Source organism: Amblyomma americanum, chromosome 8, assembly GCF_052857255.1.
Source record: "Amblyomma americanum isolate KBUSLIRL-KWMA chromosome 8, ASM5285725v1, whole genome shotgun sequence".
Taxonomy (NCBI): Eukaryota; Metazoa; Arthropoda; class Arachnida; order Ixodida; family Ixodidae; genus Amblyomma; species Amblyomma americanum.
Window position 1 is genome coordinate 58,656,447 of NC_135504.1, and position 25,362 is coordinate 58,681,808.

Genomic DNA, 25,362 nt, shown 5'->3' on the forward strand with positions numbered 1-25,362 from the left:
CAAATCAACCTAATCAAAAGAAAGAATTGTTGTAGTGCTACCAATAATAATTTTAAGGTGCGCTAGCGCTTGCAGTGCTATCGTGGGAGGCTTCTTGGGAAGAGCGACAGGGATTGTAACCCAATGGCGCATAACTTGGCAATGAGAGAGAGAAAAATTTTATTGTTGGAGAGGCAATGATGAATTCCGCATTTATGGATATAACCTCTCTTCAAACAGTTGCCATACGTGAACACTGGATCCGAATCGTGAAGAGCCCCTATAAAAGCACTCTAAACGTGACCTTGTGACGTTATCACAACCTTCGTTGCAACCTGGGGCTCTCAGGTCGCATCAGTGGCCGCCATCTCAGGGCGGTGGGGCATCGCTTAACCGCTGCACAACGCACAGTAGAGAATGACCAGTTCCGCATATATGGGCGTTGGCCCGCTAATTCTATCGCGCCGTATCCTTAAGACTGAGCTCAAGTGCCCCCTCTAGTTTTAATGCGAAAGCATTACTTGTACGTACTCGCAGATGCTGCAGAAAATCCCAGCGATGGCAAGGAACTGACGTCATCAAGCGGCCGTACGGCGCACAGAGCAACCCAAGCGCCGCCACTTCAGCCAATCCTATACATCGTACTGAAATTGTGGCGCAACCGTTGGTCGAACAGCGTTCCCGGTGGTGCCAAATGATTTCCCGTTGCTTATAGCTTACATGTACTAGTCAAGTTGGAGTCTAGCTTTTGACAGGGATTCGAACCGACGACATTGCACCTTCAATTGTATGCCTTCCCATACTTACGTGCCAAAACTGATGCAGCAAGCCGTTAGTCGTACAGCGTTCCTAGCTTGCGACAGGCATTCGAACCGGCGGTACATGCACCTTCAGTCGTACGCCTTTCCAGACTTTCGTGCCAAAATTGTAATGCAACCGTTCCTTTTACAGGCTTCCGGGTGGTGTCATACGCGCCCAGGGACTGTAATGGTTTTGCATTCCCACACGTAAGCAGTTTTAAGTGTCCGACGAATTTTTGAAGCGCTAAGCTCAACTACGCAAGTTTTTCGAGCCGTCAGCGGGGCCGCAAGTTTAACCTTGAATGTAGGTAGAGATTCAAACCATGAGCAGTGTAAAACCATGAGCAGAATTGGTGGTAGTCAGGTTTGACACCAAGGTGGTCCATAAGGTCAAAGTCGAGATAGTTGGTGTAATAGCCGCTGGTGTCCCTGCTGTAGGTGACGTCATATAAAAGAGGAGGAGCAAGAAGCCGAGGAGTATATAAGCGCGTGTGTGCGCGCTGCCTCGCTTTTCTGATTTCATATCTGCTACGCGTCCTATTTGGACCCAAGATATTGTCACCGACAAACGTAGCAGGACGCGGGAAGCAAAGCCGTTTAATGGGGCGAGGCTTGCCGAACAGCCGCGCTCATTCAATACAAAGAAAACGTTCGGCAACGCGATGGGAGACAGGTTCGGCTACCAGGTGGCAACAGGACGTCGCACACAGCGGCTCCGGTCGTGGCGCCCTCGGCGTCGTCGTGACCTCCCCCTCCGTCATGACGTGAGAGGAAAGAGCACGAGTTTTAAGACTGCAACGTCGTTGCAGATTGTCCCAGCAGGCGCCTCAAAGCCCTAAGCGCAGAACAGGACGTCTCTGCGAGTTCTACCCAGCCGTACCAGGCGTGCATCTTTAATATCCAGCTTGATACAAGACGACGTTGCGTAATATGCGCGTAAACTCTGTTCCAGGATAATTTGGAACGAAGTCTGACAAGTCCGGGAATGTTCACGCAACCCGAAGGGCATGCATACTTGAGCGGAAATTGTTTGCGAACTTTAAGATCAGCGTCGTCTGCGTCCTTGGAACCGAAGCAGAGATTGTGCTTGGTCGTAAAGAGTGCGCTGTCTGCTGGATGGGCGTGCGTAGCGACGTCAACATCGCCGTGACTGTCTCTAGAAGGAAAGCAGTACTGCCTCAGAATGCCGAACGGTGTCCAAATGGACGCCCTTCTAGAGTTGCTCCAAAGCTGCGTGTTTTCGGCGCAGCGAATGAACGCTTACTCCAGTTTTCCTCGAGACAGACGACATGGGGGAAAGATATGGACGAAGGAAACGTGATGACGGGTGACCAGAGATCACTGCTTCTTCCACGTCCCGTGCGCATTGCCAGCGTGAAAACCCAAAGGCCACGTCATCTTTCGTCGTTCTCACAAAGCATTCGGTGCGTATAGTACACCCTACCTGTAGCATTTCCCATCGGCCTGGCTACGAAGATGCAGCAAGATGCACCCGTAATATACAGGGACGGGCAACTCACGATGAACGCTATCCTAAATGTTAAGTGTTGGCCATGCGCTCGTTCGTGCTGCTGTCTTCCAGGTCCGCGGAGTCACGGATTTTTTTTATTTATCATCGGCCGGTGTGCGAAGGTTGTCCGAGCCACATTGTAAGCGTTGCCAGAAACGTCCAGCATCCTAAACTATACAACGTATAGTCTTCACCATGTGTCCGCAAGATCAGAAGGAAGCATCGAGTCGCTTTGGCTTCCCGATTCCACGCATTCCGATTCCAGTCGGTTGGCACTTTAGGTCCCGAACTCCTCTGGACCGCTTCGCGAATTTCGATCTGTCCAAGTGGTGTCCGTCTCGATCTCGACGGCCCATAACGACGCGAAGCGCACGTGGAACACTTTACATTGTTCATCCTCTCATCCACTGCTCTGTTCTTCCGTACGCTGTAGAGGCTATCACCAGCTGCAACTCGACGTGCGTGCTTTGTTCAAGCGGATACTGTGGTGCGTATAGTCAGTGCTGTGGTTTCGAGCAAGGAACTGAGACCCTGAGTCCATTGCCAAGTGTTTTTGTGCATGAGTGTGACTGTGCTGCACTGACACTACACGGATTTCGTGATGTGCACTGCTTCCGCAGGATTGCGGTACGTGGTTTTATATATTGCCCGGTGGATCGAACTGTAGCGAACGCGCTAAAAGTTATTTCCGATACGAAACCTGTACCCCATTTTAGAACATCTTTTTTTATGATTGAAAACGCTGTCCCGTATGGCCAACTTGTTCGAGTTTATTTTTTTTGGACCCCCTCCCCCCCCCTCCCCCCCACCGGGAGACTCTCCTGAACGTGTGACTGTCGTCTTTGTCCAGATAGCCGTTTGTTAGTGCGACATCTGGAACGCTGTGCACATGACCTGCGGCGAACTTTATTTTATTAGAAGTTTTGCAGCAAAGAACGCGCTTATAGATTTCTGTACTGTAGAATTATTTGATTTAAATTCGTTTTATTCTTTCTTTGTTGGTGTCTTTATTTGAACACGGCACAAGTACTTGACTTCACAAAAATTGATGAAGTTACGTAAACGAGGAGCATATATAATCCTCAGAGAGAACCGCAGAGTCCCGTTAAGCAATTCAGCAAGCTTAAAATGTCCAGGAGGTCCGTCGTACAGCGCTGGTGACCATAGTGTGGATCTTTCTTCTTTGGACTGTTTGTATGCTTGTTTTGGCACTACTAGCATTTACTGAATCTGCTAAATGGGCCGGAAAGGATTGATGTAAGGGTAGCACAACAGCTGTGAACCATTTTATTATGCATCAATTTGCTGGTTTGCTGCCACAAATCGCTCACGTTGATCACTGTGACCAGAACAGTATTCTGGCCTTCAAGTGAGCTCAGTTCCCCAGAGGCTGCTAGTTTCTGGAATTTACTCAGCACAAAGCAGAAAATGCAAGGGGTGCTGTTTTTTTTTGTCAGAGTTTCAGGTATATTTGATATAAATAGCGCCATAGTTTTGGAGACCGTACAACTTCCCTTTTCTCTTCTCCTTTAGCTTGCTTGTGATGAACACTTGCGAAATTCATTACGGGTTCTGGTTCTCTTGGGTGTTAGAGTGATAGGTACCACCAGGAGTTGGCTATACGTACGGGACCCTTAATTCTTTCTGCCAAACACACTTGTCGTAGGGAATGTGGAGGAGTAATCTTGGTTGCTTTCAGGATGACGCTAGAGTCGTCCTCATTGTGGCGCTTCCACACAATGTGTCTTCCTGAAAAGTTGTCAGGGTTGCGGACTCTTACATACAGGCACCTTGTTTCTCTTCTGTTTTTTTGCGCACAGTACATTCTGGCGTCCAAGCAAGCATGCCCACATTCACAAGGTGCGTCCCACAGACGCCCCATTTTGTTCGCCGAAAGCAGCGAGGTAGCCTCCGATGTCTCCCTATGTGTAGAATAACAGTGTCGAGTTGCGTAGTTCAGCAGTCTCGACAACTAATGTAATCGCAAATGCGAGTTTCTTAGAAATGGGAGCGGAGGTCGATACCTGACGAAACGATGACAGTACTCGGTTGAGCGCGGATCGTACCAGTATAGCCTGGTGCCATCTCTTACGCACACACTTTCCTCCTTTAAAAGCATTCCTAGACTTCTGCACAGTCGCTTAACTGGATACCGGTCACTATTTCGCAGCAAGCGTACGGTCGGCTAGAAAAACTCTGTGGCGAATGAAGCAAAAAACTCACAGCTGGGGCGCACAATCTAGACATGCATGCTATGGAGGAAGGAAAAATTGGCGGTGGTTTAGTTCTGGTTAAACCTGGAGTGACACGATAGCTACAGCTGGTCGAGTGGAACTTGGTCACGTGACGAATCAAGTGATCAGCCACGGCGCTGCGCCGCCGGCAGCTGTTCCACACCATGTGACAGCGTGGCGGCGCAGCCACAGGCCACAGAGTTGCGGCGCCGCCACGCTGAAGGCTCGAAATGCTACCATAATGTAACTATCGCTACAAAAGTGCATGACAGGCCGTGGGGTCACTGTTTGTAAAGCCGGAAGAGCTACTACCCCGCCATAGTATATATGCAACGCTGTTTCCGGTCGTTGCCAAGAGCACCCGGATAAGATGGCCTCCAGATCCATGTGACCTTCTGGACACTTTTCTCAGGCCGCAGTTGGTGGTCTAGATGGCAGTGAACAGAACAACGTAGTGCTCTGTGCCACCTCTCTTATTTTTTCTCTCTTATATGGGACCGGCAGTGGCAGGTGCGAGTCTTCATGCATTTAACACTGCACACGCGCAAAAGGCAATTGTCTTGCAGTGGCAGGTGCGAGTCTCCATGCATTTAACACTGCACACGCGCAAAAGGCAATTGTCTTTTCCGGTATACGTCTGCGAAAGTACTGTTCGCTGTACTAAAGCTCGCTGCTGTCTGCAAAACGTGTTGTGTTGGGTTTTATGGCACATAGGCAGCTAAAGCCATCATTCGCCAAGCTCAAGGAATAGAATTGGTTGTTAGTAGAATGTTTAGGAATATGAAAAATCGTCGATGGTGTAGATGGCCTAAAAATATTGAACTGCCTGGTAAAAAACAGAGAAGGAAAAATCTGGAAATAGCTAATAGTAAAAGCCACAGAGAAGGTAAGGTAGCCTCAACCGCGGCTATTCTTGGCTGGGCAAGGATCCTCAGGCTCCCAACCAATGAAATAGAAAGCCTCAGCCTTCTTCTCAGGAATGAGAAAGTGGCTGAGGTGTATCATGTACTAAAGAAAACCAGTGGTTCAAGATTTAGTTTCTAAGTACCCCTGCTTTTATTATTAAAAAGCTAAAAACGGAATGTATGTTAACAATGGCATTATCATCTAAGAGCAGTGCTGGATGAAAAGGAATTCATTTATTATAGAATTGCGTAAAATACTTTTTCCTTAGTGTTTCCAGTTGCACACATGAAAATAAAATGTAATTAGCCGTAAAATCATCTCCGCATTGTCAGATAGGTTTGTCATGTTTTGTTAGCAGGAAGTTGTGCGTTTGTGTGCAAGGTGCATGTGACCTATCCGGAAACGCCATAAAATCACTTCCTTAAAACGTTCCTGGTGCACACGATTTAAAGTCACCTAAAGCTGGCTTTACCAAGTGTATAAAAGAATAGTTTATATAGTTTATTATTAACTTCGCCGTTCCATTCCGACTGCCATTTTTCTCTTGATTTACGCTTTACTAAGTGTATGCAATCCTTAAAAGGCATATTTACTTTTTTATTTCCTTGCCACGAGCTTTAGCAGCGCAGAAATCTGCCCTCTCGTTGCCTCTTATTCCGACATGACTGGGAACCCAGCAGAATTTTGTTTTTTCCTTGAGCTGTGGCTGCTACTCTCTTGTGTATGATGTCACCAAGAATCGGAGTGACAGCATTTCTACAGTGCAAAGCTGTAAGTATACTGAGGGAGTCTGTGTAAATAATACTGTTGGTAAGGTTCTCGTTTTCTATTTTTTCTATGGCCACACAGACTGCGTAACATTCTGCAGTGAAGATGGATGAGCACTGTGGAAGTCGTACTGTTTTCTCCGACTTCCCTCGGACCACTGCGCTTCCTACGTAAAAGTTTGTTTTTGAACCATCTGTATAAAACTGCGTAAAACTACTGTATTTTTCTTCGAGTGCAAGGAATTCTTGTGGTATATGTTGTTGCGGAGTTTGTTTTTTATGGAACTGAATAAGAGTGAGATCACAGATTGCAGGAAAATTGTACCATGGAGATAGTGGATCACGTCTCCGAGCAATGACAGGTAATGTATCTAGTACGCTGAGGTTTCGGCACGTCTCTTCAAAACGCAAGAGGAGTGACCTGATAGCGAGCGGTTTATTGTTAAACAATGTTCTAGATGGGCACTTTGTGACTATTGGGTAACATAGGTGTTAAGGCAGTGAACGGATTTTAAAAATGTATGAGCATGTGAGCATGGTTCTTCTATCTGTAAGTGACGGTTCGTTGATTTCTACATAAAGACTATTTATGGGCGACGTCCTGTAAGCACCAGAGGAAAGACGCAAACCTAAATTATGTATTGGATCTAGTCGTTTCGATTACGAAGGTCTCGCTGACCCATAAACTATACATCCGTAGTCTAAGGTGTAGCGTACCACTGAGCGATAAATTTGTAAAAGACAAGTCCTGTCAGCACCCCGACGTTTACGTGACAGTACCTTGAGTATATTTAGGGATCCGGAGGCTTTCTTTTTCAGTGTGTTTATATGAGGCAGGAAATTGAGTTTTTATCAAAAGTTATCCCTAGAAATTTGTGCTCATTTTTGATGGGTATCTGTGTTCCGTTCAGGTGTATAAATGGGTCGGCTTGTATGCCTCGTTTCAGCGAGAAAAGGATCGCTACTGTTTTCTGTGTGGGAAAACTGGAAACCGTTCTGATCTGCCCATGTCACTAGTTATTCATTGTCAACTGTATTTGTCTCTCGCATGTTGCTACGTTTGAGGATGTGCAGGCTATTTGAAGATCATCAACGTACACTGAATACAGGATGGACTTTGGGATTATTTTACTTATGGAATTTATTTTTATAATAAACAATGTCATGCTTAAAATACACCCCTGAGGAACCCCGTTCTCCTGAACGAAGCTCCTGGACAGGGTTGATCTCAGGCGTACTCGAAATGAGTGGTCGGAAAGGAAGTCAGTGAGGCAGTTTAACATCCTACCGCAGATACCTAGGTCACCCAGGTTGCGGAAGATCCCAAACCTCCAGGTTGTATCATACGCCTTCTCCACATCGAAGAAAACGGCAAGAAAGTGCTGTTTGTGTATAAAAGCTTCTCTTATTGTGTTTTCGAGGCGAACTAAATGGTCTGTTGCCGAGCATCCCTTTTTATAACCGCATTGATGGACATCAAGAAGTTCGCGGGATTTAAGGACAAATGTTAATCTTATATTAAGGACACTTTCAAAACATTTTGCGAGACAGCTTGTGAGGGCTATCGGCCTATAGCTACTTGGGGAATTTGGTGGTTTTCCAGGTTTCACAAATGGCGCTATGATGGCTCTCTTCCAATCTTTAGGTATTTTTCCTTCTGTGAATATTTTGTTAAAGAAATTCAAGAGTGCCTCTATAGCAGGCTGGGAAAGATGGGCAAGCATTTGACAGTGTATCTGGTCGGGTCCTGGAGCAGTTCTTTTTGCCGGCAGACACTAAAGTATTGATTTCCTGGAAAGTGATTAAATCGTTGTATTGTTGGCTTGCATTTCCACTTGTTGGAAGTCTGTTTTTTTTGGCAATACTTTTGTATTTCAGGAATGACTGCGTATAGTGAGATGAACTAGAAACTGCAGCAAAATGTTCCCCCAAAATGTCTGCCTGCTCCCTTATGCTTGTTTGTATGCCAGGTGTTGTCAAAAGAGGAATCGTGAACGGTGAGAAGTTGCCATTTAATTTCTGAACCTGCTCCCACATTTTCTTTCATGTTATTTGAGAGCTTATAGATGGAATGTAACTCTGCCATGAGGCTTTCTTGGCACTGCGACAGACGTAAGAAGCATTTGCTCTTGCCTTTTTAAAACGTACGAGGTTCTCATGTGTAGGGTACCTGCGAAATTTGCCCCAAGCTCTATTTTGTTTTTTTGCTTCCTTGCATTCCGTTGTCCACCACACTTTGTGTTTTTGCCGCACCACTCCTGAAGACTGAGTAATAGCTAAGTTTTCGGCAGTAATTATACAATTCGGGAACATTTCGTTTATCTTATCGATGCTGTTTTCTATAACTATATGTTCTAAATTAGCTTGTGCTCTAAAAATTTCCCAGTCTGCTAAATGCAGCTTCCAACGTCGCGGTTTAGTTGGGATGATTTCTGGTGCACATGTCAAAAACTTAATAATAGAGGAAGGTGACCGCTTGGGTTGTCGATAACGTTCCTTTTAAAATCGTTAAAAACAGATGGTGAACTAAAATACAAATCTAAACAGCTCATATTGCTCGAGGTTGGCGAGCAGTATGTGGCCTTTTCCATGTTTAAAAGACAGATGTTATTTGAGAGGATAAAATCTTCGATTGTTTGCCCCCTAGAGTCGCAGCGCTCGCTTCCCCAATAAGGGGAGTGAGCGTTAAAATCCCCAACTACCAGATATGGCTCTGGAAGTGCATGTATCAATTCTTCTAGATCATGGACTGTTAATGTAAAATGTGGAGGAATGTATACGGAACAGATTGTTAGTGTTTTATAGCTGACGATGCTGACTGCAACCGCCTCTAGTTTTGTATTGAGCTTGATTTCTCGAGCAGGGACGCCGCTTTGACCCCGCAGCCGCGGTAGTGTTAGTTTCAGTCCTCTCCTGACGGGGGGAGGTCCTGCAGGATGCCGACCGATGGACCGGCGCTCCATGCTTTCGCAATGACAGGGCAGCTTTCGCTGACCCTGCCTGGGGCGTGGATGGCCCTGCCATAGGCTCGGTGGAAGCGGCCTTGGCAGGTGCCGGAGTGCTGTGTGCTGCTACGCCCCTGCACACCACATCAGCAAAGTGTGGTTTTGCTGTGAAGGAGGTAAGCGCAAAACGCCTCCTCGCTTCTTTAAATGAAATGTTTTCTTTGCTCTTTAGGATGATGATTTCTTTCTCCTTTTTTCAGGACGGACACGCCCTCGAGTACGCAGCATGGTCTCCTTCGCAGTTTGCGCAGCGTAGTGCTGTGTCACATTTCTCAGAATGGGGGTCCTTCGAAGCGTATTTCGCGCAAGTTTTTGGCCGCGGCAACTTTGTGAGCCATGGCCAAACTACTGACAATTGAAACATCGGCTTGGATTTTATATGTAGTGTTTGACGGTGACCTTCAGGTACCCAACTTCGATAGTTTCGTGCAAGGTGCTGGTGTTAAATGTAAGGACCATATGTTTAGTATCTATTTCTTTGTTGTCCTTGCGGATTTTGATTCTGTGAACGTCAATTACATTTTGGTCAGAGAGTCCTTGAAGCATTTCGGCTTCTGTCAGATGGATAAAGTCAGTTCCAGAGATTACGCCTCGGACTGTGTTGAGAGATCGGTGGGAAGTCACAGAGCTAGAGATGTCCCCTATAGACGCTATGTTTGAGAGATTGGAACACTGGATGCTGTCACGCAATTCAAGCAGTAAGTCACCGCTGGCCAATTTTGAGGCCTTGTAGCCAGGGCCCAAGGTATCGGTTAAGCACTTGGACACCAGAAATGGGGATATTATACGAGCTTGCTTTTCTTCGCATTGACTGTGTATGACACGGAACTTTGAAAATGTTTGTCTCTTTTCTGAGAAAAAATCAGCTGCTTCGTTCCGCCCTCTTTTTAGAGAGCGATCAGGTTTGGAAAATGGGGGAGCCATAAAAAATTTAGTTTTTCGGTCATGGTGCCAGCCACCCACCATGGAGCCCAACTAGGGGATGGGACAGGAACTTGCTAGCAAGCCCTGCCCACGCCAGCCGTACACCCTAACTATAACCAAATATGACACAACATACGGCAGTTGGCCACACAAGGTTAATCCTCGCCGCCTATGAAAAGTGAAAAAAACCGAGAAGAGAGAACGAGACAGGAAAGTTGTAAGAAAGATGACAGGAAAGTGAAAGACAGAGGGGAGGACAGGAAAAGGTGACTGCCGATTTCCTCCGGTCGAGCCAGGCCGGAGGAGCCGTCTACAGGAAGCTGGGGCCAAAGTGGTGTGTTGCCTCTGCTGAGGGGCCTTAAAGGTACAAACGCTCGGCATCGGCTCAACCACCAGGAACCCCCTTCTCCTCGGAAATGGCGATGCTACGCACGGCGAGGCGCGGGTGCTCGGGTCCGTGGTGATGCACAGTTCACCATTATTCCCTTGCGGGGATGTCCCTGCGGATGCTTGGGAACCCGTGGTGTCGCCACTCACCAATGCCTGCAAGCTGCAGATGCCCCCCTGCGGGGCGTCTACAAAACGAACTGGACAAAGCAAGGAAATGTGAAGGTAACGTAAAAAAAAAGCGGTTTCTTCATTATGTGCAAAGTATTAGTGCATCATGTTCCCTCGACACATCAATGAGACAGGTGTCTCGGCGAAGCGCCATGTTGTGCATGCGCAAATACCCCCCCATCAGACCTCTCAACGCATCAAGAATGCCTTTTCTTAAATTCTTCCACGTCTTCACTGCGTATCTTTCTTTACGCTGCGGAAACTCGTGCTGTTTAAACTCCCTCTGCGTGATTAAAAAAATGCACTTTGTTATTGGACGGTGCATCACTGCAGGCACGAATGAAGTCTTCCCGAGATGACGATCTGGACCGGTTCTAGTCCCCCTTGCTTGCTTGCTTGCCGCCGGTTAATTTTTTGTTTGTAAAGTGCAAAAACTGGATGGGATAGCTTCCACAGGCCTCTTGCAACCGAAGCTGTTCTCAGGGTTAGTTGTATTATGCCAACCAGAAGCCAACAACACAGAACATCTTACACGCCGTTTGCCGTCTAGTTCTCTCTTGTTGCTCTGAAAAACAGAGTGCACATTTGGCTCAAAACTGTCGACTAGTTTTCATCCATACTGAGCTCAAGACTACCATCCAGAGAGAAACCAGGCGGTCTGGGGACCTTGGCTCAAACCGAACACAATAGCATTTTGCATCACATCTCAAGCATACGATTCTCACTATACGATTTGCTCACTAGACACTGGTCAATGCTAAATATATTCCACAGGCAAAAGCCATAGGAACCCCCCAAAAAAAATCCATGCGGAGAGCAACACGGTTTCGTTGATCTAGCCGGCACATGGACAGCTGCTGAACTAACTCCCGAAGAAATGGTCTCTGGGCGGTTGTTAGCGGCTCATCGGCCGCCCGAAGACAGCAGCGTCTCCTCTAAAATGGGATAGGCTTGTGACAATGCTGTCCCTACTATCGGCCACTAAGTGCGCTATACTTTTGTGATATCCAGCTGCTCTTCAAGAAGAGAGTGTATCAGGCAGCTGTAAAGGTGTGGGGAGGGGGGGGGGGTGGAGTGTGTAATCCCTAATTATAGCTCCTGTAAAAACTGCTGACAATAAATTACAGAAGAGCGTTTCCACGCATTCACGGTGAGAGACTGCTGCTTTAGAGGCAGCCACTTCATGTTAATGCAAATGAATCCATTGAAGGTAGCGTTCTTATTGGTAGATTATACATACGAAAAACGAAGCAAGAACTTGTTATGTCCAAAATAAGCGTTATTCCTGTCTAAGCATATTGAGAGAACGGCAAAAGTCTCAACATGCCCATTGCCGCAAGGATATAAAGAAAGTGAGGAAAATGATGGTAAGGTCTACACGCCAAAGAAACTTGGCCGTGATCTTTAAGGTCCATGGTGTCTGTTCGGAGTACTCTTTAGTGCTGGTTAATGCATGTCCTCTGGTATTACTCTGCAAGTGGACCACATCAGTTTCAGTCTATGGACTGGACCACTTTGGTTAACAGTGACGCTTCGAAGCCTTACTACTTGCAGCGACTTGTCGCCTGTCTGAAAAGAAAAAAAGTGCAGAATTAACCCTCTTGGTCTGTGCACAAGGTGTTAACCTTTAGGCGCAGTCGATTGATATAGTAATATAAAAAAGTTACCGTAAAATTCATTCACATTTTTTTTTTAAATATAATCATCAAGTTCCATTTACTGAAACTGAGACGGTCGCAGCCGTTGTTATTTTGATGATGTTCGTTGAGCAAAAGCAAACTGGTTTTGAGGTCTGTAGACAGCAGATTTGAGTCGTTTTGGATCTTGCAGAATGTTTGGAATCGGTTTGTCCACAAAGCCGTAGAGTACCAAAGAAGGCACAAGAAAGTAAGAAAGTTTCAGTATAGCGCTACCATGCTCCGGTGACACATACATCCAGCCGCCGGCAGTGCATCTATCTGCTATCTGTGGATGCGCTGTTGGTGGCTGGCTGGTGGTATGATTAAACTTTCCACAGTCGTAGCCAGTGCCGAGGCAGCATAATACGTGCGCCACGTGTGCTGATTCATGTGCATTCCGTGTCACTTGCGTGCGTGTGTACATCCTGCCTTAACCACGCTCTGTGCGCTCTGTGATATAGTCCGTGGTTACAACTTAGCATTGTGATCGTACTGGAATAAAACAAGCCTCACTGTTCATACACACGACCGCCCTCTAAATTGTGCCGGGGGTTTGGCTCGCTCTAGTACAGCCGAGCGGACACCGGAGTGACGTCCACACCTGGTGCTGCCGGGACTGCCTTGACAAGCCTGACTTAAACAGAAAAAAATGGCAGTGGCTTAACTTGGCTAACCCTGGAATTCAGCGAAAAGATTCTGCACACATGGTTAGTCATCACGTGGCTTCACATTACCCCATTGAATGTTCTGAAGGTCAGCCCAAAGGTCCTCCAATGTCAGAGGTCAACTAAAGGTTATGGGTTCGACACCGTAACTGTACCACATATGGTCATACACGGCTATCCTTGATTGGACTGAAGGACGTTCTAGGTCGTTGTGCTGCCTACCCAAAGACTGCTTTACCTAGCGTAGTGAAGCGCTTCCCTTCAAAAACGGCTGCGGCTTAGCTCGGCTAAGCCTGGTTATGCAAGCGAAAGTTTTGCTATGCGTGGTTATGCTGCGTTGCTAATCCAGGTTAGACTTAACCTCTTCGTCTGTTGCCGAAGTCGTGGCGGAGGCAGAAGCAGCAGTGGCTGCCTCTAAATCTCTTCGCTGCACGCCTTTCAGCATCCTTCAATCGCCGTTGAGCCAGTCACCGCTCCCTTTTTTCGTCGGTCTCTGCCGTTAGCTTGGCAAGTTTAACTTCCCTCCCTCTAGAAAATACTTGGCACGATTGGCAAGATGAGCACACTCAGCCCATCGTCTACGAGACCGTCCCGACGGTGTAGACGGTCCCGGCCGACTCGCTTCATCCATAGCGAGAAACTGCGAGGGAGGCGGCAGTGTGCATGTACGCGAGAGCAGCGCCGTCTCCCTTTCAAGCGAAGGGCAAGTCATGTGGACACAGCTAGCGAGGCGGCGATCGGCGCAGCGGTGGCGGCCGCGGCGAATTACGTGGTACGTCAAGTGGCTGACACAGCTCGACTTGAAGGTCAAATGTACCACGCCGATGACCTTGGCTCGACAAAGCTAGTGAAGCTTTCGCTCTAAAAACCGAATTTGCAGATGCGCACCAGCGAAATGCAAGGCTCAGTTGGAAAATCAGAGCCTTCTTTTCTCCTGCGTCTCCCCGATCAACTGCATAAGAAGTACAACCGAACCTGCTATCTGCGCAGCCATGGGTGCACTGTGCGCTTATAACATTGTGGCATTCTGTTTTTATCCACAAGGGCTATTTAAATTGTCACAAGTTAAGCGCAAATTTTACTGATTCAGTACGACTTTCTATGACGTGTTATTTACCGGTCTCTGGAGATCTTCTGGCTTGTGGCTCATGTGGCCAGGCCTAAGGCACCCATGTGCTATGCGATGTCAGTGCACATTAAAGATCCCTGGGTGGCCGAAATTACTCTAGAGCCTTCCACTACCAAAACTCTTCCTTTCCACTCCTTCCTTTACCTGTTCGTTCCCTTACAGCACAGTTGGGGTGTCCACCGAGGTACACAAGACAGCTACTGCGTGCCATTTCCTTTCCTCAAAGATCAATTTTTTTGGCTCATATGGAAAAACACGCCAACTTTCTATGTTTACAAAAGCGCTGAGTCGTTCACTTTGAGACTTTGTGCAAAAGTTTTTGGCAGTATCATGATGACATCACAGGGAATTAGCAAAACCTTCTCTCCATGATGTATAGTTTTTGAAGTGGAGTTCAACAAATGGCAGGCTCAAAGACCTCTATCAATGGCCATAGGTGACGTGCTTACTATATTCATGGTAAATGCCATTGGTAAGGACAGTGAACAGTAAGGACGGCGTGCAGGCAACTAGCTACTATAAACCGTCCAAGCCGGAAGTGGAGACTAGCCACGCAGCGTAGTAAAAATAAGCACTGAGCAGTGTCCGTGATACTGAATTTAAAGCAGAAAGTCATCTCAATATTCCCACAGGTTTGCTGTTACTGTCGCGTTTCAAGCCTCCAAGTTATGCAGATTCTATGGGTAGAATCCATGATGGTGGCCGCCATAGCAACAACATTGTATTAGAGCGTTAAGCCGTTTAAGCTCTACTTCTCGTGTTTCAGGTGTCAGCGTTATGCGTTATAACTCAAATCGTAGCCCAGTGGTTGCCATGGTAACCGAGGTGGTTACATAATGGAATAAAACAATAACAGGCGGCAGCGTGATGCCCGAGCACCTCAACTCGAAATTAAACTATGTTGATCCAGTATATAAATCCTTGTCTGGCAGGCGTCAAAGTCGGGCCACTTGTCCCGACATTAGTGTAAAAGTTGTGGGCAACCGTTTGCCGCAGAATGTTCCAGATGGTGTACGATTCAGAGTTTCGTGCAGCATAGAGCCTAGCTCACGGCAAGGATTTCAACCGGCGACCTATGTACCCCCTATTCCACATCTTTAAGAATCTTGATATGAACACTGTGGCTCAACCATTTATTTCGAAGCTACTGCCAGCCTTATTTGAGGCCTTAGGCAGGAGTGGGAAATAAGATAGAAACAAACATAACACAGCATAAAAAGCACTGCAAAACATTTTTAGCACAGTTTTCGCATAAAAAAGTAAAAAGAATGTAGGCACATGAATGCTAATTGTAGATTATCGCTGTGGTAGGGAAAATCACAACAAATAAATAAAACAGGTTATACTTCATCTGTTTCCAATAAAAGATTTACATACCTATGTTTTCCTTTAGAGCGCTGCAGAATGACTCGGCTGATCGACTTTCCACTGTGTTTGGAGACAGCAAGTCTCAATCTCGGACCGTTCGTGGGAAATATAAATTTTTGAAACCATCGGTTTTACTAGAATATTCCTTTAATTTTTTTGACTGATGCGATCGCGTTGGGCATTTAGTGACTGGTTCAATGTACTTATTCTTTTCTACTCCTAGTTTGTCATGGTACAGCAAATACATGATCTTCAACCTTTTCCGATAGCGTCTGATTCGTAGTGGGTCTAAGCCAGCCTGTTTAACAAGTATGCTTGGTGAAGTGCGCCAGCTATAGGAACTGTTTGTCACAATGTTTGGGGTGGTGGCATACGATTTCGCGTTTCGTGCCGCATAAATGTACGAGTTAAATTAAGAGTCTAGCTCACTGCAGAGGCTCAAACCGGTGACTTATGTTAGGTATTTTAATGCTTGATATACAATCGCCGCCTCAACGTCAGCTCATGTTTTAAAAGATTATTGTATGGAAGCATTCTGCATTCAGGGGCTCTGAACACTATGCTGAAAATTTTGATCTACATGTGGTTCGATCAGTCAAATGCGTTCTCAGCAAGTGAGAGGCATACTCGAGAGAGTAAGGCAAAGGTAGTCACTAAAAATTGTCAAATGAAGCCAACTTAAAAAACAAATTTAGTAAACATGAAAGGGTCAACTTGTTTTTCATTCCTATTTAGTTTAATGCATAAAACACACAGCTGTGGTAAAAACTATCAGGATATTTACAATGTGTGTGACAAGTGTGGTTCAATACACAGCACATGCCAAAAGGTGTGTGTGTCAAATAGATGTTCGAATACGCACCAAAACTGAGTTTGAAAAGCATTTCAATGGGACACCTTGCTTCCTACTGCCAAACATAAGTACATGCATTCCCCATCCAGGAATAAATGCATGAAAATAGTAGTATACACAAATTATGCAGCAAGCCTTGCTAAGAGACCATTAGAGCTTTCAAAAGTGATTGCTTGAACATTCCTTTAACCATTAAGCAAAACGATGCCCACAGGAAAGGTGCGCCATCTCTTTTCTTCCGGCGTATGGTCTGAACACAGACTGCTGAGCCTGTAATACAGTCATTCAGTATCAATGTGCTTGTGCCTGTCCATTTGTGTCCTGTATGTAATTTCGTCATTTAAGAAGTACTTTCTGAAGATTAAAAACATCCATAGTTATAGTGATCAGACATGTACAATGAAAACTATGAGAACACAAATTTGAACAGGAGCACACTGCAAGAACGCTGGCCACTTGTCTGTCCTCACAACACATTTTGCTAAAGCAGTACAATGATCCTTTTCAGCAAAAGGTATTGATAAAGACTTAGAAACTATAATTTAGAACTCGCATGTTGCTAGCCCAATATTCGTTCTAACAAAGGCATAGTAAAACCCATTCCTATTTTAACTCAACTTCCTTGCAGCACAACCACATTACACACTTCCTGGCCTCATCAACAAGACAAGGCATCATGGTGCAACGTATGAACACAGTAAGGCTATTTGTCACCAAATAGCGAGTCGAAAGCACCTTGAAAAAAAATTCGAAAGCTTCCTCCAAGTGCTTCATTTGTGAAGCTATGCCACCAGTAACTTTAGCTGTCCTTAGAAATACATCAATTAAATACTTTGGCACACAAATAGTTAAATCTGTCATACAAACTACACACATCAGTGGTCAGGTTGACATCATGTTCAGGAATATTGTAGTGAGGCATAACCTAGCATTACATTGCATAACAGCACCCCTTATGGGTTGTCTCTCTTATGGTATGATGCGTAAAACAGTTTCTGTACAGTATCACACCATGCTTTAAGTCCAGCATGTTAGGAATAAGTGAGCTAGATTTAGAGAGCAAATACCTTTTTCTTCAATGGAACTGATCAACGCTCCTGTACGGTGCATCAGTAAACAACATAAATCTGTGCAAAGCTGACATCCTTTTCTTCTTCAATGGCCATGCCCTCATCTTCCTCCTCAGATGCCATGTCCCCCTCTTCCTCAGAAGAGAGGATAGCCTCCGCGGTGTCAAAATGTCCCTCAGGTGCGCCCTCTTGGCCTAGTCCAAACTCCTTCTTCACCCCTGCCAGCTCTGCGCGTAGTGCTTGGAGCTGCGTCCGGAGTGTCCCATTAGACTCCTGAAGCGATTCTGTCGCCTGGCGAAGCAACGCTAATCGGTTTTCACCACCTGTCAATGGAATCCTGATGCGTTTGAGTGACGCTCCTGCCCTCTTCCTGGCAAGGATGCGCGACATGTTCATTCGGAGTGTTTCGTAGAGGCCGTGACACCACTTACACATGGTGCCCTTGTTTGTCACTACAATCGGGCATTTGACGTGCCTCCAATGCTTAAAAGAGTCAATGTAGGCACACACAGGTTCCACCACTGGGTACATCTTGAGTGTTGGGCCTCCTCTGCAAACACAAACAGCGTCCAGGGCCTTAAGCAGTTCTTCCAATTCGGCAACGCTTGAAAACTCTGTGCTGATGCCACTGATAGACTGGACTGGCTTTCCTAGCAGTAAGACGGAGACGCTCATGTCGCTCTTGACGTGCACAGTTTTAGGAGAATGAACGGCTGTCACTAACGGCTCATGCCTCACAACCAGCTCGGAGAACACAATGTCCCGAACGCCATCCACGTTAACACAGTGAACTCCCCATGAGTTACTTGGCAGTTTGATCTGTTTAGCAATGCTGAACAGGTCATCAAAACAGCTCAGCACAGCCCCTGCCGCAGTAGTATCATTAGGCATCTCTAGTTTGACAGTAACACGTGTTGGTGTTCCTCCACAATCAAGCCTGTTATTGAGGTCATGTGCGGAAGACATGTGTGAGGAAACATCTAGGCACGTTGCATCAGAGGGCAAATTATGAGCCCCATTAAATGGCTTGTCAGCCCCTCTCACTGCTCTTTCAGGAAGTGTGTTGTCACAAACTGTCATCACACCCAGTAAGCCACTTGTAGCATCACAAGGCTGTTTGTGCTGAATGCCTGAGTTATCTGCTGACTCACTCGCCCTGTTCACAGCCTCAAGTGGCAAATTCTGTGCCATTTCAAGTGGTCCCTTGCACTCCATTGCAGCTTCTGTTTTCACCTTACTGCTGCCACTCTCCACTGTACTCCCAAAACTCTGTACACCATGGTTTAGCCCTCCATAACACCTCACTGTCTTGGAGAGGTTGTTCTGGTTGACCAGGCTATTCACCCCATCAACAGTGCTCTGTAAACTCTGCTGGCTACGGCCTAACCGGCCATAGCACCTCAATGATTTCGCTAGAGTGCTCCGAGCCACTGTGCTGTCCGGTGATTCACACTCGCTACTCACAGTCTTTGGCAGCATGTCCCGAGTACTGTCACTCGGTTTCTCATGCCTCGTTGGTGCTCTCTTAGTTACATCACTCTCGCCACATTTGACTGTGCTTTGCACACTCTGTGGGCCACGGCTAGGGCGTCCATAACACCTCAGTGACTTCGCTAGAGTGCTCTGGACAGCTGTGCTGTCTGGTGATTCACTGCTCACTGTGTTTTGCAGCATGTTCAGAGTACTGTCAACTGGTTTCTCACGCCTCGTTGGTGCTTCCTTCGTCACATCACTCTCGCTGCATTCGACTGTGCTTCGCACACCCTGCGGGCCCCGGTTAGGCCGTCCATAACACCTCAATGACCTCGCTAGTGTGCTTTGTGAAACTGTGCCACACTCGCTGGTCGGTCCACTTGTCGGCGCGCCCTGTGTACTGTCATTTGGTTTCTTGCGCTTCGCCGCTGCTTTTGTCGTCGCTTTCGGTTCGCCACATTTGCTACGCGACCTCTGCGAGCCACGGTTTAGCTTTTTGTTACACTTCCCTCTCTTTGTCGGAGGGTTCCTTCTAACCCTCTTTCTAGCCTTACTCGACTGGCTCGGAGTCGCAGCCTCGTTCGGCTCCTTCTTGCGTTTCTTCACAGCCTTCGCTTCTGCCTCGACACGCTGGCTAGCGGGCGACGGCTCAAATATGGAAGGAACGGCGTCTTTTGTCAGGCACGGAATCCTCTCGCCAGTGATGATGCGGCCCCTGTATACCCTTTTCCACGTCCTGATAATCAAATGCGGCTCGAAGTGTCTCTCGCAGACTCTGTCACTCAGCGCGAGCTCCCTGTCTGGCCGTCCGATCGCTCGATTCCACTTGGCGCGTCTCTCATCGTCCAAAGGTGCACCGAAGAGAGACCGCTTCTCAGTGCACAGTCCGGTACCCGTGCTGCAGTTAGGCACGAAACACTTCACCATCGTTAATGCTCGAAAGTGTACAAAGCTTCCTACATGCGCAGTATGCACCACACTGCTGTTTCAGAACACAACGTTAGAAGCAGTTCGAAGTTGGGGCTTTCGTACACGGCCGATGCTTCATGTTTTGACACTTCGCTTACTGCCCTGATAAGCGCGCGCTACAAACCTTGCAGTCGCCCAAGCGCGCAGGAGTCCAGAAGTAGACCTACGGCATGTCAAACGAAAGGCTGCAGACTTGAGCGAAAAAGCGCCGAAGAAATTCAGCAAACATTACAACTAGTCCATTCTGGCGCCACACTGAGTATTTTCACCATGGAGAATTTTCACGCAAAATTTAACATGTGCGCGCCTCATTTGTCCAGTAGCTAGATAACCTCAAAAAGCGATGGAGCGCTGCGTTTCGCTTGCGGTGATTTGGGTCGGTATTTGCTGCTACCTCATGAAAAAAAAAACAAAGAAATCTTCAAACTTCAAGAAATTCCTTGATTAAATGCACCCCACCACCTTCCAATTTTCTCCCCTCTAATAAATGGTCCTTTCCCATTTACTTTACAGTGTAACGACTGCTTTTGCGTGATAACGCCACTGACCGTACTTACTGGTTTTGTCGTAATAATTTTGACAGTGAGTTAATTTATGGAATGCGATGTTTGTGGGCGATGTGACTGTTGTGATTATCGATCAAACATATTTCCCCTCGGCGTAACCGGGTTTTTCTTTGCCTCATCGCGGAAGAGCTTGGAGGGTCCCGCATACCCGGGGCTATGTTTTGGCACCACATAGCAGGCTGCTAGACGTTTTTGCACTTCTCCCCCAACGAAATCGTCTAAAAATCGGTTAAAAAACGATTTTTTTTTGTAGGGTAACGAGGGTAACCAACCGGCCATTACATCTGGTTAACCTTTGTGCCTTTCCTTTCTCCTCTCTCGGATCGAGCTAGAAGAATCCCTTTGGCAAAGAGCTGCCGAATCTTTCTCACGCGTCGTGTCGCCTCCAGAAATGACGACATAATAGGGCGGAAAAAGCGGTGTTTGATGAGCAGCGGGAAACGGAAAACAAATATTCGTCTAGAAGGGTATACCTGCACACGATCTAATGGCTCGGATTGTTTACTAATGGGCCCTTTCCAGTAGCGCTCCCCTCCAGCGCCCTCAACTACAAATCTTCCCTCTGAAAAAAGAAAAAATGGAATGCGACGGGGTGCGGCCATTATAAATCCCTTCGAAATAGCCTCTTGTGTTTACTTTCAGGAATAGTTAGTAGTGCCCGCTTCGCATAGCCAGAGTAAGTGCGCGTGACCAATCTGCAGGCGCGATTAATTGTACCGACTGCACTCCCAGTCCGTCGCCGTTGATCGAGAGGACGCCGCTCGTATGCCATTCTGCGGAATGAGGAGGATGAGGTTATGGGCATGCGCAGAACGCTACTGAAAAAAAAAAAAGGTCCAAAGCCATGTTCGGAATGTTTTTTATGGGCTGTTTAGGAAGGCTGAAGCAGTACAGCTAATCGCCTCAGGAGTTGCCTGAACGGACAGCTCTTACGAGTCGAGCTTCTTGTCTGGGGGCATTTGTCAGCACCTAAAAGAGAATGCAAGCATGCTGCGCTTTCATCAAAAACTTAGTTTCCTAATTTTCACCACTTCGAAGACCTACAGGACCAGCAGTTGATACTTGCAAACAACTAAACAGTTTTAGAATTGAGAGCGCATTGCTATGGTGGAGCATGCAGTTGTTTTCAAATCGAATAAAATTCATTTATTTCACCACATACATACATGGTAGGAGCTCTTGGGCAAAAAGCTGCTTGGGGCAGCTTGATGAGGTCCAAGAGACCATAACAAGGTAGAGCTGTGCACATACATGATTGCAATATGGCAAGAAAACAATATTATATGCTATGTTATATACAAGGAAAACACAGCTTGTGTATACAATACAAAAATTGACTCTGTATAGAAGTGAGCATATTACATGCTCAAAAACCAACTATCATAGGCGACATAATTTGTATTTGTATCAGTATTTGATAAAGAAACACAATGTGATCAAAAACTGGACAGACATTTAGGTTTTTACAATGCATTTAGAAATTGTTCCCGCAAGTCGTTTCTTGTGGGCTTAGCGTTACATTTAAACTTGTTTAACAGTGAGGGGAAGTTATGTTTCAATGACTGGTTCTTATAATTTGTTCGGAAACGGGGAACGTGCGTTTTCTGTGTTTCGTGTGGATACGGCTGGTTCGTGGGGTTGTAGTGAAATGAATTAGTCAAAGAGAAGTATGTACGCAAAATTCAGAAATCGTATAATGAAAAGACAGGAATGACCTTATAGGTTGCGAAAAGCGGGATGGTATGTGCTAAGCGTTCATGATTCCCGATGTATCGTATAACTCTTTTTTGGATTGTAAAAATTTTGTTTATTTGTGTTGGTTGTGGTGCTCCAGACAAGATTACAATAGTTATGTGAAGCAAATAAGGCATGTATATTTGGAGCTTGAGTGCATTGAACCCCACACTGAATTATCATTAGCTTCATTATGGCCACTGTAGGGCAAAAGTGTTTCCCATATGTCTCCAATTAAACCTGTCCTGTGCCAGCAATGGCTACCTTAACTTCACAAACTTGACCAGCAGACCAGTTTGCAATCATTAGTTGGGACCTTAGTTATGCAAAAAGCAAAATGAAATGCAATGTTTAAAAATGTATCAATGTGACTAAGGAGCCTGTACGAGCATCAGTCTGCACAGCTCACAATGTTCGTACTCCTGTGGAATACATACCGTTCACATCCACCCGAATGTTGCTTTAGATCTGTAATAGAATGCTTAACAGCTTTTCTAAAAAACTTCACAGCTGAGGAAAATCTCGTCTCCATCTGAGGATCAAACCTGCAACCATCACTGGGGTATGGCAGGCACTCTACCTGCTGTGCCAACCAGAAAGGCCAGCATGTATGGCGGGTTAATGTCAAACTGATCAGAAACTTAAAGCAAGAAGAACAACTGTGCAGAGGTCACAACCAATCTCACTGTGTTCAGCAGACCACGCTGGACGCCTTGCAAAAGCTCGAGCATCATGTTTGGACCTAGCCGATGAAGTTGGCTATGGTGACTTCATGCAGTGCCCACTGCGCTGCCATAGTGAAACATTGAAAATTCTTTGGCATCTGGTGGCAGCAAAATGGGGAAAAGGGGTTACGGCTGAGTGTCTCATTTGACATCTCATTTATTCCGATGCAGTCAACAGTGTCAACAGCCTTTCTACTCAACAAGTAAGCGCAAAGGAAAGACCATATGGCAGGCTATGCTAATGAGTTTTTCTCAATCTTCTTGCAAGTACAAAAAAAGGAAAAACCTTAGAAGAGGTCAATTAATTGCGAACTGGTTCCTGCTTTAAAATTCACCGCAAAAAACAAGGCTGTGCAGCGCAATGCAATTAGTATGCGTGAGACCATTCTCCAGCCTCATTGACAAGTACACATCCAATGTTCCAAGAAACCAGTGCCGACCTGAAACTCCCCTTCTTTGTACAGTACAAGCAACCTCACACTGCAGTAAAGCACAAAGTCGCATCAAACTTTTGGGAACATTCAGTCCTCTCACACAAGTTGCACTCATGACATAAAACGAAACCTTCCCGTTGCCCTCCCCAGACAGTCAATCGTTTTGGATCTCAGCCAGCTGCTTCCGTGTCTGGCACTGCACCACCTCAATTTCCTGCCTCAGTTCCTCCAACTCTCTGCGAACTGTCTTGATTCGTTGCTCGAACCTTTTGTTCGACCTCCTCAGCGCATAGTTCGTCTTCCGCAACTGCAAGGCATCCTCGCGGGTCATCCTCGGCAACCGAATGGCCTTGGGCTGTATTCCAGCTTCCTGCCTCGCTATGGCGCGGGACATGTTGATCCTGAGCGTGTCCGAGAGAGCATGACACAATCGGCACGCCTCGCCCGGCTCCGTCAGCACGAGCGGACACTGGTCGTGTCTCCAGGCGCTAAGCGAGTCCAGGTAAGCACACTCAGGTTCCGCCTTGGGGTACACCTTGCTGTTCGGGCCTCCCTTGCAGACCCGCAGAGCGTCCACAGCGCGGAGCAGTTCCTCCAGATCGTCGACGCTCGAAACCTTCGTGCTGACGTCGGCGACGGACTTGACCGACACCCCCATCAGCAGAACGGTCACGGTCATGTCGCCTTTGATGAGCACGGTTCTGGGCGAGTACACGGTCGCCATCTTAGGCGCGTGCTTGACCACGAGCTGGGAGAAGACTATGTCGCGGACGCCGTCTTTGTCCACGCAGTGGACCGCCCACGAATTTCCCGGCAGGCTTAGCAGCTTGGCGACTTCGAACAGATGGTCGAAGAGCTCCTTCGCAGCCGATTCTTGAGCGCTCCGGTGACCGCCCGCTGCCTCTTTGGCGGTGACGACGACCTTTCGTGAAGTATCTGACGTCCCACAGCAACGTTCGCCTTTAACAAGCATCTGTGCTGGTCCATGCGCAACGTTCGTTTGGCGTTCGCTTTCACACAACAGCGCGCCAACCGTTGCCCCCTGCGAGATATTTCTCACATCTTCGTATTCCCTCGCCACCTCCTCTTCAGCACACCCTACTTGGCCGCGGAGCCTATCCACCACACCTCCGGCATTGACGTCGCGCTGTTTGACCACGCTGTCTTTGGTGCCCGGAAGCCGTGTGATTCGCGAAGGCTCGAATATTGACGGGACGGCGTCTCTTGTCAATCCGGGTGGCCTCCGGGTGGGGACAGGGTTCTTGTACAGCGTCCTTCGTATGAAGCGCGGCTCGAAGTGTCTGTCGCAGATTCGGTCTGTGCGGGTGAGCTCTCTCCCGCCTTCCTCGGAGCCCACCGCTTCCTGCCACTTGGCTAGCCTCTCTTCGTCTGCCGGAGGCGTGAAGAACGACCGTTTCTCGGCACACAGCGCAGTGCCCGAGTAACAATTGGACACGAAACACTTGACCATGGCAGGTTCGCGTGCTAACGACAACGTAGCACTGGGCAGTGCGTGAAGTTCGCTAGGGCTTTACTCCCGTTGTGTGCAGTAAAACTTCGCAAACCCCGCGCATGCCCACGGAACACTCACTCTACATTAAAACAGTTCATCCTGCTTGGGGTAAGCTGCGTCGCGTTTCCACCAGTTCCCGCGTCGGCTACCGCGCAAATTTCTACCATTGGCTTCATTCATCCAGTGCCAGCTGCTTTGGCATAAATAGAGGGATAGAGCTAGCAACAATCTTTGTTTAAAAAAATATGACCTGCCACCTGCCGGTTTATTTGAGCTAATGAGTTCATACAATCGAGTATTTTTGCAACAAACCAGCACAAAACCAAAACAATGGAGATCAGATAAAGTTGTTTTGGTCAGATACAACGTCTTTAGATAGCTATCTAAAAAAAGTTGTTTATGATCTTATCACGAGTTGAAATAGAAAGTTTACATAATGGCGGCGCCCAGGTGATACACAAATGCATGGAGGAAGGAAAACTTTTTTTTTTTTCCTCCATG

At 46.9% G+C, this 25,362-nt stretch overlaps 1 protein-coding gene across 1 annotated transcript; it reads right to left on the reverse strand.

Annotated features, from left to right (window-relative positions):
* Positions 1-12,014: 12,014 nt before the first annotated feature.
* Positions 12,015-20,201, reverse strand: LOC144101745 (uncharacterized). Its single transcript, XM_077634878.1, has 2 exons — positions 17,445-20,201; positions 12,015-12,252 (listed from the first exon to the last, which is right to left on the reverse strand). Exon 1 carries the CDS (start codon positions 19,845-19,847, stop codon positions 17,487-17,489), a length of 2,361 nt encoding a protein of 786 aa, XP_077491004.1. The 5' UTR covers positions 19,848-20,201; the 3' UTR covers positions 12,015-12,252; positions 17,445-17,486.
* Between the last annotated feature and the right edge of the window lie 5,161 nt (positions 20,202-25,362).